At 40.2% G+C, this 15,463-nt stretch overlaps 2 protein-coding genes across 4 annotated transcripts in view; one reads left to right on the top strand and one right to left on the bottom strand.

Annotated features, from left to right (window-relative positions):
- The window catches only part of zic6 (zic family member 6), a 37,584-nt gene extending 29,041 nt beyond the window's left edge, over positions 1-8,543 (bottom strand). For 2 of the 3 annotated variants that reach the window (XM_086302388.1, XM_086302396.1), the window contains exon 1: positions 655-2,910. In XM_086302388.1, coding sequence (XP_086158514.1) covers positions 655-1,612 — 958 coding nt within the window. In that variant the 5' untranslated portion in view covers positions 1,613-2,910. Of the gene's footprint in view, positions 1-654; positions 2,911-8,014 lie in introns of those variants that run through there. The other variant, XR_015130556.1, reaches the window with a different exon arrangement.
- A 592-nt stretch (positions 8,544-9,135) lies between these two features.
- zic3 (zic family member 3 heterotaxy 1 (odd-paired homolog, Drosophila)) lies at positions 9,136-14,331 on the top strand. The gene is made up of 3 exons (XM_086302379.1): positions 9,136-10,408; positions 11,162-11,325; positions 11,906-14,331. The coding sequence occupies exons 1-3, from the start codon at positions 9,418-9,420 to the stop codon at positions 12,086-12,088; spliced, it is 1,338 nt and encodes a 445-aa protein (XP_086158505.1). The 5' UTR covers positions 9,136-9,417; the 3' UTR covers positions 12,089-14,331.
- The last annotated feature ends 1,132 nt before the right edge of the window (positions 14,332-15,463 follow it).

The following is a 15,463-nucleotide window of genomic DNA, read 5'->3' as shown; positions in this document are numbered from 1 at the left end:
TAAAAGGTTCACACTGCCTCAAGTAAGATGTCTATTAGAGTCAACAGGGCATAAGGAAATCATTCAAATATAACTCATTTTGTTTACAATGAATGAGCTACTGCTACATCACAGTGTGATGTGCTCTGTTAGTGTTCCTGAGTACAGGAGATGAGTCCCTGGGAGGCAGAGGCAGCGTAACGGCTACGTCACGACTCTCCGGTGTCCCGGGATTTATTTAATAATTTCACTGAATGAAGTGGGAGAGGCACCCAAACCACTAGGCCTGCTGCCTATACTACACATAGTTTGCAACTGTCTTACTACTTCTCTGTCAGGCAGTAACGGAGAAGGCGACAAGTGTCACAAAAAGCTTTGCGTAACATTTCAATAACACTTTACATTGTGCTGTGCAGATATAATAATAATAATAATAATAATAATAATAATAATAATAATAATAATAGTAGTAGTAGTAGTAGTAGTAGTAGTAGTAGTAGTAATAATAACAATAATAATAATAATAATAATAAATGTTTTTAAGAAAAAAAACTGAATATTGAAAACATGAAAAATATGTTCACATTGGTAAAAAATGAAAACTACTAAAACGTTATTAATATTATTATTATTATCATTATCACTATTTGTGTTGTTGTCTTATCATTAACTGACCTGTGTGAGTCCTCTTGTGGATCTTTAGATTTTCTGATCTTGCAAAAACTTTCTCACAGCCGTGAAATGGGCAGGGAAATGGCTTTTCCCCTGTGTGGACTCTGACGTGGTTCACCAGCTTGTATTTGGCTTTGAAAGGCTTCCTGTCTCTCACACAATTCTCCCAGTGACACACATATTCAGAGTGCTCAGGTCCTCCGACATGCTCCACTGTCACATGGGTGACAAGTTCATACATGGTCCCGAAGGCTCTGGAGCAAGGCAGCTTTCCAGCCCCCTCTTGGCCGTCACTCCACTTGCACACCAGCTCATGCTTTACTGTTTGTTTTGAGCACCTGAGGAAAGCGTCTCCTCCTCCACGCTGAATTGCCATGTTCAGGGGTTTGTACAGACCCAGGAACTGAGTGACAAGTTGCTGGCTGTTTCCCTTGGGGCTGATAGTTTGGCCGTACGGGTGAGTCCGGGTGAGGAGGTCGCCAGGCAGACCCAGCATCATCTGGCTGCCGAGATCTCGAGATGCGTCGGAGGACGCATGGGCCTGCTCCTGATAACTTGTGAAAAAAGTATGGTTTCTGTTGTCTCTGTAGCCATGAAAGTCACGATAGCGTCCAATCCCTCCATGTTGGTTAGGTCTTGATGCCAGTTGATCAGTGACGGGTGGCATGCCGGCTCCAGAAAGATTGGCTCCAATGATAATGCCCCTAGGGCTGTGCTCTAACCGGTGACTGGGGTATCCAGAGTCTGAAAAATTGGGAACCGAATGGTCAACATATGCACTGGACCTCGTCTCTGGGTAGTCTCGCAAATTGTGCGAGGGGCAGAGTTTTAAGGAACTGCCAGTGGGGTGTCCCATGTGCTCTCCTGCCAAAGGTGGCAGCACCACGCTGGGTTCAGTATTGCTCTCCCCGGGGTTGACGCAAGAGAGAGGGCAGCCACTAAACCTCGAAAGGCTTGTCATGTTTTGTTGTGAGTTTGGCTATGAGTTTGCAAAATCAACCAATTCAGCACTCAGGATACACCTAGAAATTCTGTTTCCATTTTCCTTGTTGTATATCATCTGCATGTGAAATTCTTGGCCGTGAACTTCGCAGAAGTAGGAACCAGACTCAATTTCGTTAAAGTTGGTGTGAGTCCCATGCCGTTCACTTTGCCCTCTTGATTTGTGGCAATAACCGTGGTAGTAAAAATGCTTCGAAACAGGCCATGGTGCAATATAAAAGCACAGCAGGCCAACCTGCTTTTAAAAAGGGAGCTTTGGGATTGGTTGGAATGCGCTGTGATTGACAGGCGCTGGGTTTGTTTTAAAAGGGACACGCAGGCGTTCACTGCACGACTCCGTTTTCAAATATCGCAGAGAAAATGCTTTGAAATGTGCCGCGATACTCCCAAATATTGCAGCCTCTTTAACTTCAGGCGACGTCTTATAATTCCCCTTCTCTAAATGTCTGCGTAGGAAAAACGCACAGGTTAATGCATAATACTAATCTTCTAGTAGAAATCGAGTGATTAAAAACCGACGTGAGCAAAAACACAACACAATCAGTTCCCAGCCTTCATGCCTTTTATTTCAGCAAATGTCCTGCTCCTGCCTGGCAAGTATAATAGAGAGACTGGTCCTTGCGTGTCCAGGCCAATTATTGTCAAGACTTTCATTTTGAGTAGAGCACCTCGTTTGAAAATAGTCAGAGTTACAGAATATTATTCCTCACAAATGCAGCAGTTGTTTGATTCAAACAAACAAACAAACAAACAAACAAACAAACAAACAAACAAACAAACAAACAAAAACATAATTGCTTCGGCACTCATTAACCTATATGAGCACCACGTTTAGATCCACATTTTTTCTAATAGTAATAGAAGGCTACTGTTCTCTCTCCGTGGTAAGATCATTGTGGTACATTTTTATTTTAGAGTACATTTCCGTACGGACGCAGTAATCTATTGGGCTCGTGTAGTATGGAAAATACAACTTTGATAAAGCAACAAGTAGTCCTACGAGGCACGATAATCATCTTGTTGGAAATAAAAGTTGTTTCAAACATACATTTCTAGTAGTGTCACTGGGGAGTACAGCAGAACAAGATGTACTATTTTATCCATGTGCTTATTGTAAATCACGCCTGTATATAACGCTGTTCTTATTAAGCCTAAATAAATTAATAATTTTCAAAAGTTCGTCACGCACCGTCGTGCAGGCTGGCACAAATGTGAAAATGGTTACGTAAAATGCAGATTATGAAACGTGACGAACAGCAGTGGATAGGCTCCACTGTTCCTAGGAAACTCAGATAAACTTTCTTACTTTGGGGTGCTGTGAGGACAGCGAGCTTCAAGCTCCCCAAGCTGCTGAACTGCAACACATATTTCTGCACGTTTTCGAGCTTTGACGTGGCTCTGGTTCGATAAACACGCAGCTTTTTGGGGGGTTTTTTCCACCCTAACCACTTTAGCCTGATTCTTTTATCTGTTACTTTTATTTCAATCTACACAACTCGGCGTAAGATCCGAACTGCAGCTTGCAGGTTTAAGGTGAAAACCCCTCTTATTTCCAAAGACTTGAGCTGGTGGTATAATCAACGTGCAAAAAGAAAAAAAAAACTTTCTGACGTCACCTGCAGTGGGTCCTATGCAGAGACAAAGCAAGGGGCCCACTTGACATTAAATGCTGGAAAATAGTAGACATTCCCAGAACTGGCCTAATTCCGTGAGGATTGTAATGGACGCTCATGTTTATCAACCTTTAACCTGATGCATTTCCGAAAAAAATCGAGGTTTAATGGCCAATAAACTGAAAGTTTCCAATCATATATTCAGATGGCATAAAAGCCTGAGAGACCTCAAATAACCCCTGTTCCTCATTTACAGGAAACAAAGGAAAACTGTTTAGAGTAGCTGCACTTTAAGGACTTAAATTCATATGCTGATTTTGAGGCTGTTCAGGTATACCCTTTCAGCAAGTTAAGTTTGAGACAAAGGCTTACACATATCTAACAATTAATAGGCCTTTTTAATATTTGCCCCATTTTTGTGCTATAGCAAGGAAATGTGAGCTCTTCAGTTAGTTAGTGTACCTGCTTTAAATATTACATAAATGTAACAATTTTTTAATTTCATGAGATAAATATTGTGAGAGGTTACCTTCAAACAATAAATCATAAAATTGGAAGCAATGGCAACAACAGTAAACAGTGTTTATTTGGTTAGGGGTTTGCAATGTTGCTTTACGCACATGCAATGTTATTATGACAAACAACTAATTTGAAAATTGCACGTCAATGTACAAAACTTCAGGTCAAATATCTACTTTGTAAGAAATGTAAGCATTTTGACATCTGAAATCTCCTCCAGCCCTGCAGCCTTATAAGTCTGGTTTATGCTGGCTGTTTGACAAGGCAGATGAAATTCTGGTGACTGCTGCATGTGAAATATCACTTGCAACAATCAAAACATTCATGTCAGGGCATAGTTTTTACAGCCACAAGGTCCATGTCGCTCCAAGACGCTCTTAGTCAATATGAATCAAATATATTATAAAGGCGCAATGCAGAGAAAAAATGGAAGACAAGTCAAATGCCAGTTTAAATTCAAGGCTTACTGAATACGAAGCAATGTTATAGACTGGACTGAAAATTCAGCAAGTTCAGTTAATTTAACCTTGGATGGTGATGAGAAGAAGTCTATTTTTTTTTTATTAAATAAGACCCTTTTTGGGGAAAACTATTTGCACACAAAAGGGAAAAACAAGCACCACCACACACACACACACACACACACATAAACACACACATATTAAAATGAAATGTAGCCTGTTGTAGGCTATATTATAATAATATGGCTTCTTTTCTATAATAATCTAGTCACTATCCGTATACAAATCACTAGCGTTACACATGGTGAATGCTGTAATGTAACACAAGATATAAATAATAATAATAATAATAATAAAAAACTTCAAATGGAAACCAAAAACAAAATGATTTCAAGTATCCATATTCATTTGTGATTGTGTGAGCTGTGTTTGTGTTTTCTTGTAGTAATAAGAACGTGTGTATGTGGGTTTGTGTGGCTGTTTAAACAACTGCATGCATTAGTGTGGAGTGCGCTGAAATATTATAATTGATGAGGGATGGCAGTGCACAGTCTTGCCATGACTTTATGAAATTTAGATGAATTAACAGGTTTGGGATGAGTCCATTTGGAGACAGATGCTCGAGCAAATCACAGCAAGAAGTCATTTAGCCCTCTCCATCAGCCATATAAAGGCAAACTCCATGTGCTGTAGTCAGTCAAGGCCCAACTGACCATATAATCTATGAAACACATACAACGATCTGCACAGTTATTATTGTATTACATACAGTTATGAGCCTGTAATGAAATAAATGACGAAAATATGGAACTGCGGAAACATTTCGCCACTGAAAAACATGAGAATTGGAAAAAAACTAAACACATGCATAGCACAAAAACATGCCTAGTATCAACGTAATACAGGCACTGTGAAATTCTATATTACAAGACAGTTAAATTACCGTTTGTATTGTAAAGCAATATGATGAGAAAATCCTTCTCATTATCAGCTGCTACATGTGCAGGAAAAACTAAAACAGCATTTGTTGCAGCTCCATGTGTTTTGAAACCACAAAGCATAATGTAAATTTTTGCTTTGTGAAAGCACTATGCATTCTGAAAATAAGTGGATGCACATGTTATGAAGACAAATAGCAGAGCTGGAACAAATAAAAGAACCTCTATTATTCTCAGACTCTATTAAATTTACTGGATGTTCGAGTGAATGCGAACCTGAGCCACTGTAGTGTTTTAAGCTCCATCGAATATAAGAGAAGTGGGAAAAGTGATAGAGAATGCACCCTTATTCAACACACAAAGCACCACAATTCATTTTCTTAATAAATCAAGCAACAGACATGACACATTTAAACCACAGCAAAATGTGGAAGTTCAATCTTCACATTGTCTATTTATCCAAAACAGTGAATCACAGAATCATCCATGTAATTGTGCCTCTGGGATACATTGATCACTTTACTTTACATTTTAAAATGTAAATACTGAAAACAGGATCACATACAGTGGCATTCGGTTGCAGCTTTTCCATTTTAGGAGAGATTAAGGTTATACTTCTGTCTGGTCACTACTGAGTTAATTTCAAGTCCACAAACTTGTCTATAGCACTAGCGGCCTAAGCCGGCCAAACATAGTGTGGGCCACAGGCCAGACATCATGGACTAAAAAAAAATCACTCAACTTTGCTACATGCACATACACAGAGAGAGAAAAAAGACTGGGCTGTGATATGTCTACTGGTTTATATAAGAATAGAATTACCATGCATCTAGGTCATTTACGAAATTACACAATGGAAAAATCCTTTATAATTACTGACTCTAACACATCTAGTTAGAATAAACATATAAATGTGAGATGTTTACCATTTAGGGTGATGATTATGTTCTGCTCTTTTCCAGCAGCAGTGGGCCTACTGTCACAGAGGTATGCACACTAAAATATTCTGATATTTTTTAGGTAACGCGCATGCTCAGTTGGAAGAAGATTATGTTATAACCAATAGGCTATTCCAACGCCCAGTGAGGTAATCCCAGGAAAGATAACTAAATAAGCAAATTATAAATACCGCAGTCCTGCAGAAGAGCCTTCAATAAATTGGCACGTTTCATTACGGATACTTAAAAAGCTAGCTACAGAATGAATAAAAACACACACACCCAAATACAAAGTAATGATATATATGCATATTCCTGCAAGAATTTAATGCAATTGGCCATTAAAAAGAACATATAAAAATATTAAATTAAATATACAAATCAGTATGATTGTAAAATGGATTTGCAGCTTTACCTACATTAAATTAAATAGATACGTCCAAACGTGAGAGGAAAACGCCACTCAGCGCAGAGCTCGATGTTAAATATTTTGGGGTAAAAAAAAAAAGCTGGTGTGCATGAGACAAACAATACGCAAAACCGCAGTCACGTTAGTTTTGGAAAGTTTATTTCCCCACTATTTGAAAGTTCCCACATTTTCTATTGTTCAATAAATAATAATAATAATAATAATAATGTTAACGTTCCCGGGAAATGCTCCCCTTCCTGGCAAGAAGTCGTGGATAAAATACAGAACAAAACAGAAATTTTAAAATAAAAAAATAAATAAAAATGCTACCTAATACTCTTGTAATCCTGACTCTCTTTATGTTTGTTTTGATGAGAGCATGAATAATTAGTAAATGAGTGTTTGATGTCCCCAGTTGTCAAATTCCACATTCGTGCAGTGAATTGAATAAAAAATATTTAACAAATGCCAGGATACAAGAAGAGATCAGCGGTAGTTTTAAATTTAACTCTCAAGCAACAGTTGCTTTACATTAGGCCTGGCTGATGACAGCTCCCCCCCCCCCCCCTTTTTCTCAGCAAGAGCTCGGTGCCTACGCTGCTGCTCTGTGGCTCACAAACATTTGTGACTCATCTTAACCATGTCACTTAATTATTTCATAGCGGTAATATGGCTTGCGAATACACGGCACATAACCTTAAGTGGTGTATGGAGCATTCACGTTTCAACGAGCCAATAAAATATGGAGGGAGTTTAGGAAAACTTAACAGGCTGCTTGTCGCTTGCGAAAGTTCACAAAGGTCGCAATAAATCCCGATGAGTTTTTTTTTTCTCTGTGTGTATGTGTTCGTCTTACACTGTGTGTGTGTGTGTGTGTGTGTGTGTGTGTGTGTGTGTGTGTGTGTGTGTGTGTGTGTGTGTGTGTGTGTGTGTGTGTACGCGCTTACTGTGTTGCAGTATGAGAAGACGAGTGTGTGAGAATGAAGGGGGGAGTAAACTGTGAGAGGCTATCCCTTCGTCGTGAGAGAGAGAGAGAAAGGGAGAGAGATGAAGAAAAGTAGAGAGAGGGAGGGAGAGAGGCTGAGCGAGAGAGAGGGAGAGGGAAAGGGAGAGAGAGCGGCTTATGGAGGAAAACGATGAAGTGAATCTCATTTTTCCCTCTCCCCCCTTCAAAATAAGTTATTGAGTTATGTTGTCGAGTCGTTATGTAAAAAAAGCGTAAATGTTATATTAGTATGCGAGCTGGTTAGAAAAAGAAAAAGAAAAAACAGAGGTTTGCGGGTTCTTGCAACAACTGAATCAACATATGAGTAACAGGCCTAAACACTAAGCAGCCGAGGTTCACTTCAACAAAACTAAATCCCGTGTAACCTCCACGGGCTAAATAAAGTGTAGAGTTTAGCACTTCCACAGCATGCAGTTCACACAGGCCTCTTCTTCTCTCTCTAGCACAGAAAGACGACGGATAAGTAGGAAAACTCACCTTTTCAATCTATAACTCTTTCTCGACGAAATGTTCTGGGAGTGAATGCGGTAGGATGAGGGCGAGAACAGAATGAAGGACTGATTTGATTTTTTTCTCTCTTTTTTCTCTCGCTTTTTTTTTTTTTTAGCCCAGATCCCCTAAAATAAAGAATGTGAGCTCCTTCCTGGGACAGATTGAGGGGGAAAGGATGTGAAAGGCTTGGAGTTAAAAAGCGCCGCTTGAAGCACTCAGCGCGTCTCTGAACTTGATCAGATTTTATGTGTCCTGCAGCGAGTCAGCGGCAGCCCTGTGAAACTTGCTCAATGGCACGAATTTTTTGGCTGAGCGAAAAAATCTCAGGATATTACAATTACTGCCATCTTTCTTTCTGTCTTTTATTCCTCCGTCTTACACCCTATAGAGCTTTTGCAAAAATAAAAATAAAAAAAATACCCCCTCCCCTTTCAAGCGGCTTCAAGAAAGCCACATTTTGGAACTGCGCCAAGTACATTCAAGTTTTCAGTTAATAAGAGCCAAACTGGTCACATGAAAGAGAAAAAATAAAGGATAATGATAGATAGATAGATAGATAGATAGATAGATAGATAGATAGATAGATAGATAGATAGATAGATAGATAGATAGATAGATAGATAGATAGATAGATAGATAGATAGATAGATAGATAGATAGATAGATACTATATAAAACCTACAACACATTTTAGTTTTTCTAAGTTCAATACTACAAATTTCAGTTCAAAAGTGCCATAAGTGGTTGCTCGAAAAGTTAGCTTTCTAGTATATCCTCTACAGATTGTAGATTATATATTTCTCTGAATCTTTAAAATTGTTTGGGAGTTTCATCAGGAGTACGACTCGTGTACGGCTGCATTTGACATGCGCTCCACATAACACATGCAGGATCTGCGCTAGAGCGTTGTTATACCTGCAAAATAATGCCTGCAACAACCAATCAAATGAAAGCAATTGAGACGAACTGCCATCTTCAATAACAAACTGTGCCAATCACCAGAAATCAAGCCAATTACCACCCTTCGTCGCAGTCACGTGTTACAGGGGTAGCAGAACGCCGATTGGCCGTCGTAGCACTGCCTCCCGAGTTCATTTATGTTCTGGGAGTGAGTGATTGACTTTATCAGTCCAAGGACATCATCCGCTTGGTAAGGGGGGGAAGTTTGATCCTCTTTCTCACGGATTGCAGTCAACGGGAGTTTTTTCTCCCAACTCTTTGCATAGGATTTTTCCCCATTTTGGCTTGGTTTGTTTTTGTTGTTTTTGGATTTTTCCGCGCAACGTGGTACATCTCGACGCAGTGTGCAGCTTGCGCGCTCCGCTAAACTGGATTTTAATTTTATTTTCAGTTTTTTTCTTCCCAGCTCCTGAGTTTGCTTCAAGCTCATGACTATGCTTCTTGATAGCGGTCCGCAGTTTGCATCGTTAGGAGTGGGGGGCTTCGGGACGCCGCGGCACCACGAAATCGGGAACAGAGACCCTAGTCTGGGACTGAATCCCTTCAGTGATTCCTCCCACTCCGCTGCTTTTAAAATCAGCCCCGTGGCTCACGATATCGCTTCCAGCCAGACATCAGCTTTCACACCGCAAGCCAGTGGATATGCAGCTGCACTGGGACACTCTCACGGCGGGCAGGTGGGCTCGTACGGCGGGGGAGCTTTCAATTCAACACGAGACTTTCTCTTCCGGAACCGGAGCGTTGGAGAGTCCACAGCTCCGAGCACCCAGCATGGGATCTTTGCAGCTTCGGCGGGGAGCCTCCACGGGCCGCCCGGGATCACCGATAACCCAGGACATTTGTTGTTTCCAGGACTTCATGACCAGGGAGTGAGCCACACTTCATCCAGTGGACATGTTGTTAACAGCCAAATGCATCTTGGCTTGCGCGGGGACATTTTCGGCAGACCTGATCCGTATCGTCCTGTAGCGAGCCCTCGGACAGACCACTACGGGGCTCAGCTCCACAACTACAACCACCCCATCAACATGAATATGGGGATGAATGTGCCGACACACCACGGTCCGGGAGCCTTCTTTAGATACATGAGGCAACCGATCAAGCAAGAATTATCATGCAAATGGATAGACGAGAACCAGATGAACAGACCCAAAAAGACTTGCGACAGGACTTTCAGCACCATGCACGAGATGGTCACTCATGTGTCCATGGAGCACGTCGGCGGCCCCGAGCAGAGCAACCACGTCTGCTACTGGGAGGACTGCCCGAGAGAAGGGAAATCTTTTAAGGCCAAGTACAAACTCGTCAATCACATCCGTGTGCACACGGGCGAGAAACCGTTCCCATGCCCGTTCCCCGGATGCGGGAAAATATTCGCCAGATCGGAAAACCTGAAAATACACAAAAGAACACATACAGGTAGGCACCAACAGCATCTTAGCATCATGTAAAAAATATAGAAAGAGAGCCTATTTTTAAATAGACCCCATGCTTCAGTGTTCCAGATATAAACGTGCATGTTGTTGTGTTATTGTTTACGAGGTCCTTTTCAGAAATTGGACCAACTTTTCTAATGGCGATAAGCTCCCTTTTTTCGAAATTATATGAAAATATACAGATTGGATAATGTTTCCACAGTAGAGTATAAACCACATTGCTCTGCAACTTTGCTGTAGTGTTCAGCCTCGTTAATTCTTGCAGCTTTTGTCCTGAGAAGTTTTGTGCCAGTCCAAAAGATACTTCATTTACTTTACGCCAAACTTTCGGTGCATTTGCTGTATTGGTGCTTAGGGCAGACACGGGGCTCGTGTGCTTTTTGAACACATTACAAGTAAGCAATTTCTGGCTGCGTTCATAATTGTCGCTCTAGTTCAGTCAGTGCACGGTACAGAATGCCCTGTTGATTCAGTATTTACTATACAAGCGCACACGCACTGAGGAGGCCAGTAGTAGCATGAAGGAGCAGGCCTCTTGAATAAATAAAGCCTGACAGAGCAGTGTGTAGTAGTGGAGCAGTATCCATGTCGCCCCGAGAATGTAGGTTACTCTGTTATATAATAGGCTGCAGACAATTTACATCTTGTGTCTTCGGATTTACAGTCGGTGTTACAATGGGGGTTTGTTTGTGCGGGCCATTGAGGGGTAATTCACGATGTTTATTTAATCCTCCAGGTGAGAAGCCGTTTAAGTGTGAATTTGATGGCTGTGACAGACGCTTCGCCAACAGCAGCGACAGGAAAAAGCACATGCATGTGCACACATCAGACAAGCCATACATCTGCAAAGTGTGCGACAAGTCATACACACACCCTAGCTCTCTCAGGAAACACATGAAGGTAATTAACGTCTTCATTACTCCTTAAACACATTAACACACTCACACACACGCCACTCCACCTCCTTTACCACAGACAGAGACCATCACAACTTTAGGCTTTTTTTTTTAAGATGTTATAGGCTAGCCCAGTCACACTGCAAAAAAAGGTACAAAAATGGTGTGCAATCACAATTAGTGTGTTAGCGGCTCTTGATTTTAAATAGCTAAAAGATTAAACGATTAATAGTTTAAAAAAAAACTCCCCCTTTGTTGTTGTTCTCTGATGATGGATTTTGATTTGTATTTTTCTTTAAAATAGCCGTCTTCTATAAATATCCGCTAGCAATAAGCAATTTTTTAAAATATATTTTAACCATCTAGTACTTTGAGAAAACCTATTTTTATATAAACTTTAACAGTGTGTTGATGCGGATATTTCTATGCAGTCCAGAAGCTCGCCTGTTTACCATTACAGTTGCCCCATAAAACTCAGAGCTAATCCGCATTTAAGTTCAGCCTCCTTCCATAAAGACACTTAAAGGTCACCGTTTACAATGACTGCCTCAGTAACTCAGTGCTCGTGTCCCCATGTTTTGCAGGTTCATGAGTCTCAAGGATCTGAATCGTCTCCAGCAGCAAGCTCCGGATACGAGTCGTCCACACCGCCAGTCCTGGTCTCAGCCAGCACTGAGGACCCGACAAAAACGCCGCCGTCAGCCGTACAAAACACGTCTGGTCACAGCGAAGGACTGGCACCCAACTTTAATGAATGGTACGTTTGAAGTCAGAAGAACAAATTCCCTCTCAATGTGGACCAAGAGGATGAGCAGGAAAAAAAACATTAAAAAAAACTATTCATTTTCACTCCACACACATACACACACACATACACGCACACATCATCATCAGATACACACGCAAACACACGCGAATGGGATTGGAACAAGAACAACAGCAGGAGATGAGAGCAAAAGCCAGCACCAAGCAGGCCACGTACGTTCTCAGGATCACGAAATTTGACTTTTATTCCGCAGTTTTGAGGAAATCAAATAAATCACGAATAAATAAACGCTATACTTTCTCAATATAAATAAATGTTTTTTTATCCTTTAGTTAAAGTTTTCAGAAAAAAATGTTTTATTTTTCATTTTATGTATTTTCTCAAATTTTTATTTAAAAAAAAAAGAATAAAAAAGGAAAATTATTTCACGCTGTTTTATATAACGGTGACGCTCTATTGTCGCCTCTTCAATTGATTGTTGAAACTTCAAACAGTCTTAAGAAACGTGCCAAAGTCTTTGTCATGAACTTGAACACAGAAAAAAAAAATCATAACTAAATATTATCTCGTGAATGTATTTCCTTGTTTGATGGGGTCGAATCTGTTGTCAACGTCCGTTTTCAGGTGGAGAAATGTGGTATTAGGTTACGATTGTTACCGTTGAATATAACGTTGCCTTTTGTTAATACCGTTGTAAATACATATCCATGATGCCATATTTATCAATTTGTAATTTAATTATGGGTATAAGTTCTGAAACTTAAATGATATTTATGGAAATGTTTTCTAACAAGAACTGTACAGTTTTGGTCATAACCAGCTTAACATGGAACAAATGATAAACTAAAGCTCCAACATCGCGATTGTATCCTTCTGTTTTTTGTTGTTGTTTTATTTTTTCCTTTTTAACCAATAGGCCTACATGTGTCTTATTTGGATTAATTAAATCATTTATATGAATATTATGGATTTGTCTATATATAATGCAGATATTTCCGTCACTTTTATTTTGTTTATGAGACCATTGACATGTAAAATCATTGACTTTGTGGAGCTGAGTTCAGTTGAGCTGAGAAGCTATAAAACGGTTCTGTTGTTATCTTTATTTTTGGTTAAATTTAAACTTTTTGTGTATTTTACTTTTATAGAATCAGAACTAGATGTCAATCTTAGCATAAACTCAGTATTGGGGGAAGAAGAAAAAAAAGAGAGAAAAGAATGAACCCATCAGCCTATTGCACTCCTATACTACAGGTCTTAGAGTGTGCGAAGTCATGATTTCCAAATCAAGGTGACAGCATTTTGAGTATTTCAAATTGAGGTCAAGACCCGAACTATATGCGCCAGTATGGCAACCTTTCTAGTTCCAGCAGTGTCTTTGTGCAAGTATGTTTAAATGTGTGCATCGGCAACAATGGAACTGTCACAACACAGTATCTTCAAAAATAAAAAAGTTTTTTTTGTCTGTCAGCTTGCATTGTTTTAAATGTAATTCTGTGAAACTAAGCGTGTTATTTGTTGTGGTGTTGCATATAGAGCAGTTTGATTACACATTTGCTTGTTTTGTGTGAATAACTTGTCAAGATGACATTTTTGTGTTTAACAAAATTTAGTGGAAGGAATTCTAGATCTATGTGGGTTGGGGAGAACACGTTCAGTGGCAAAAAGAGTTACAGCATTGCATTGTAACCTATTCTCAAGAATTAAATATTATGCATACACAAAGTATATTGTACTCATATGAGAACAATTTCAGACCACCAGCACTACTTTTAAAATAAAATGTAAAAACGGTACCTCTTGACAGTGATATATGAAATAAGTTTATTTAAATAATTTAAGGAATATATGTTTTATATGCTATTTTCTATACCTTAATTTAAAAGAAGTACTTTTTCTTATTCCCACCACCTTTCTGCCCCATGTCCAGAGGTCAGAGAATAATATCTGATGTATAAACACAGCTAGAATGTGATGTTGTAACACTTTCTGGGAGAAATGGGTCACAATCCAAGTTATTCCTGAAGAGCAAAAATGTTTTACTGATGAACTGTGTCACTGTGCCACATCGAGGCAAACCATGTTACAACAGCAGGCCTATGCGTTAGCCTATAGCTACCAGAGTCAAACGTTCCTTGTACTTTTTAGGCTACTGTATGTTGGTTGATTTATTTTATCAACTATTTATGAAGAAATGTGAACGGAAATTTTGACTGAAATTAAACAAAACATTATGAAAAGCGACTGTCAGACTGCGCCGTTGATTATTATCAGCATGTTGTTCTGCACCCTGCATGTTAACGCATATAACCGACACTGCTTGCCATGCTATTTAGTAGGAGTCACTTGAACTTGACACTGATTAAGGCGCCATCTTAGTATCTTGGCCTTGTGTGTGTGTGTGTGTGTGTGTGTGTGTGTGTGTGTGTGTGTGTGTGTGTGTGTTCAATGGAAATCCTAGGGGGAGGAAGTTGAAGGACCACTTCTTGGCAGTGTGTAGGGACTTTAGAAAGGCCGGTAAGGCATCTGTTTATGACTATGAAAGCTGCAAATGTAAAGTTTATTTTCTTCTTCTTCAATGACTGCTTACAGTGATTGAAAAAAATATATAATAATCCTGTCATGCAGAGTGGAAGACGGGCAACTGAGGACACTGTGTGACCGTGAAAGTGGAGCAGGAATCGTTGCCAAAAGTGGCAGTGCCTCAGCGTCTCCCACTACCCGAACAAGGCACAGCTACATAAAAAACAACCAAAGGAGTTAACACACATCAATAGGCGCCATAATAAGCATTTAAACGGCGAAAAAAATCTGTCTGAATTACAACAAGTGCACATGCACACATCGGGAAAGCCCCGTGTAATAAATAGGAATTTATTCAGTGCTTTAAAATAAAAGAAACAACAACAAATGCACATTTCCTATTGCTCTGTCTGGGAGACTGGTGTAATCTGACGACTTTACTTCCCGGTAAGTCTGACACAGAGGGTTACTTTAAACCCCCACCACACAGTATTCTTCAGCTATAAACAGTTATTGAGAAAAACTGATTCTAATTCTGTTTTGTTCTACTTTTGCGCAAGCGCACCCTTCGCATTTGGTTTGATTTCATTTCTTTTCACCCCTTCCCTCCTTGCCTCCCCCTCCTACCCTTTTCCTCCCTCCCTTCCCAGCTAGTCTAGTCGCACATTTCAAGTTGCTCCTCTCACACACCGTGACGTCAAATAACCGAGACCCGGCTTTCTCCGAAGCACGGCGGCTCGCACGAAGGTTGCATTTTTACGCGCGGATTTGAGATGTCCTAAGCACAGACGTGGCTGCGCTCTGACCCGCAGCAGGTGACCGTGATAAGAGTAAAGAAAGCATACTACGAGGA

This window comes from Aulonocara sp. 'chitande type north' Nkhata Bay, linkage group LG2 (genome assembly GCF_057382095.1).
Source record: "Aulonocara sp. 'chitande type north' Nkhata Bay isolate Kocher_YH1m ecotype deep benthic linkage group LG2, A_spYH_male_GT1.1, whole genome shotgun sequence".
Taxonomy (NCBI): domain Eukaryota; kingdom Metazoa; phylum Chordata; class Actinopteri; order Cichliformes; family Cichlidae; genus Aulonocara; species Aulonocara sp. 'chitande type north' Nkhata Bay.
The sequence above is the reverse complement of the archived record's forward strand: the minus strand, read 5'-3'. Positions and strand labels throughout refer to the sequence as shown.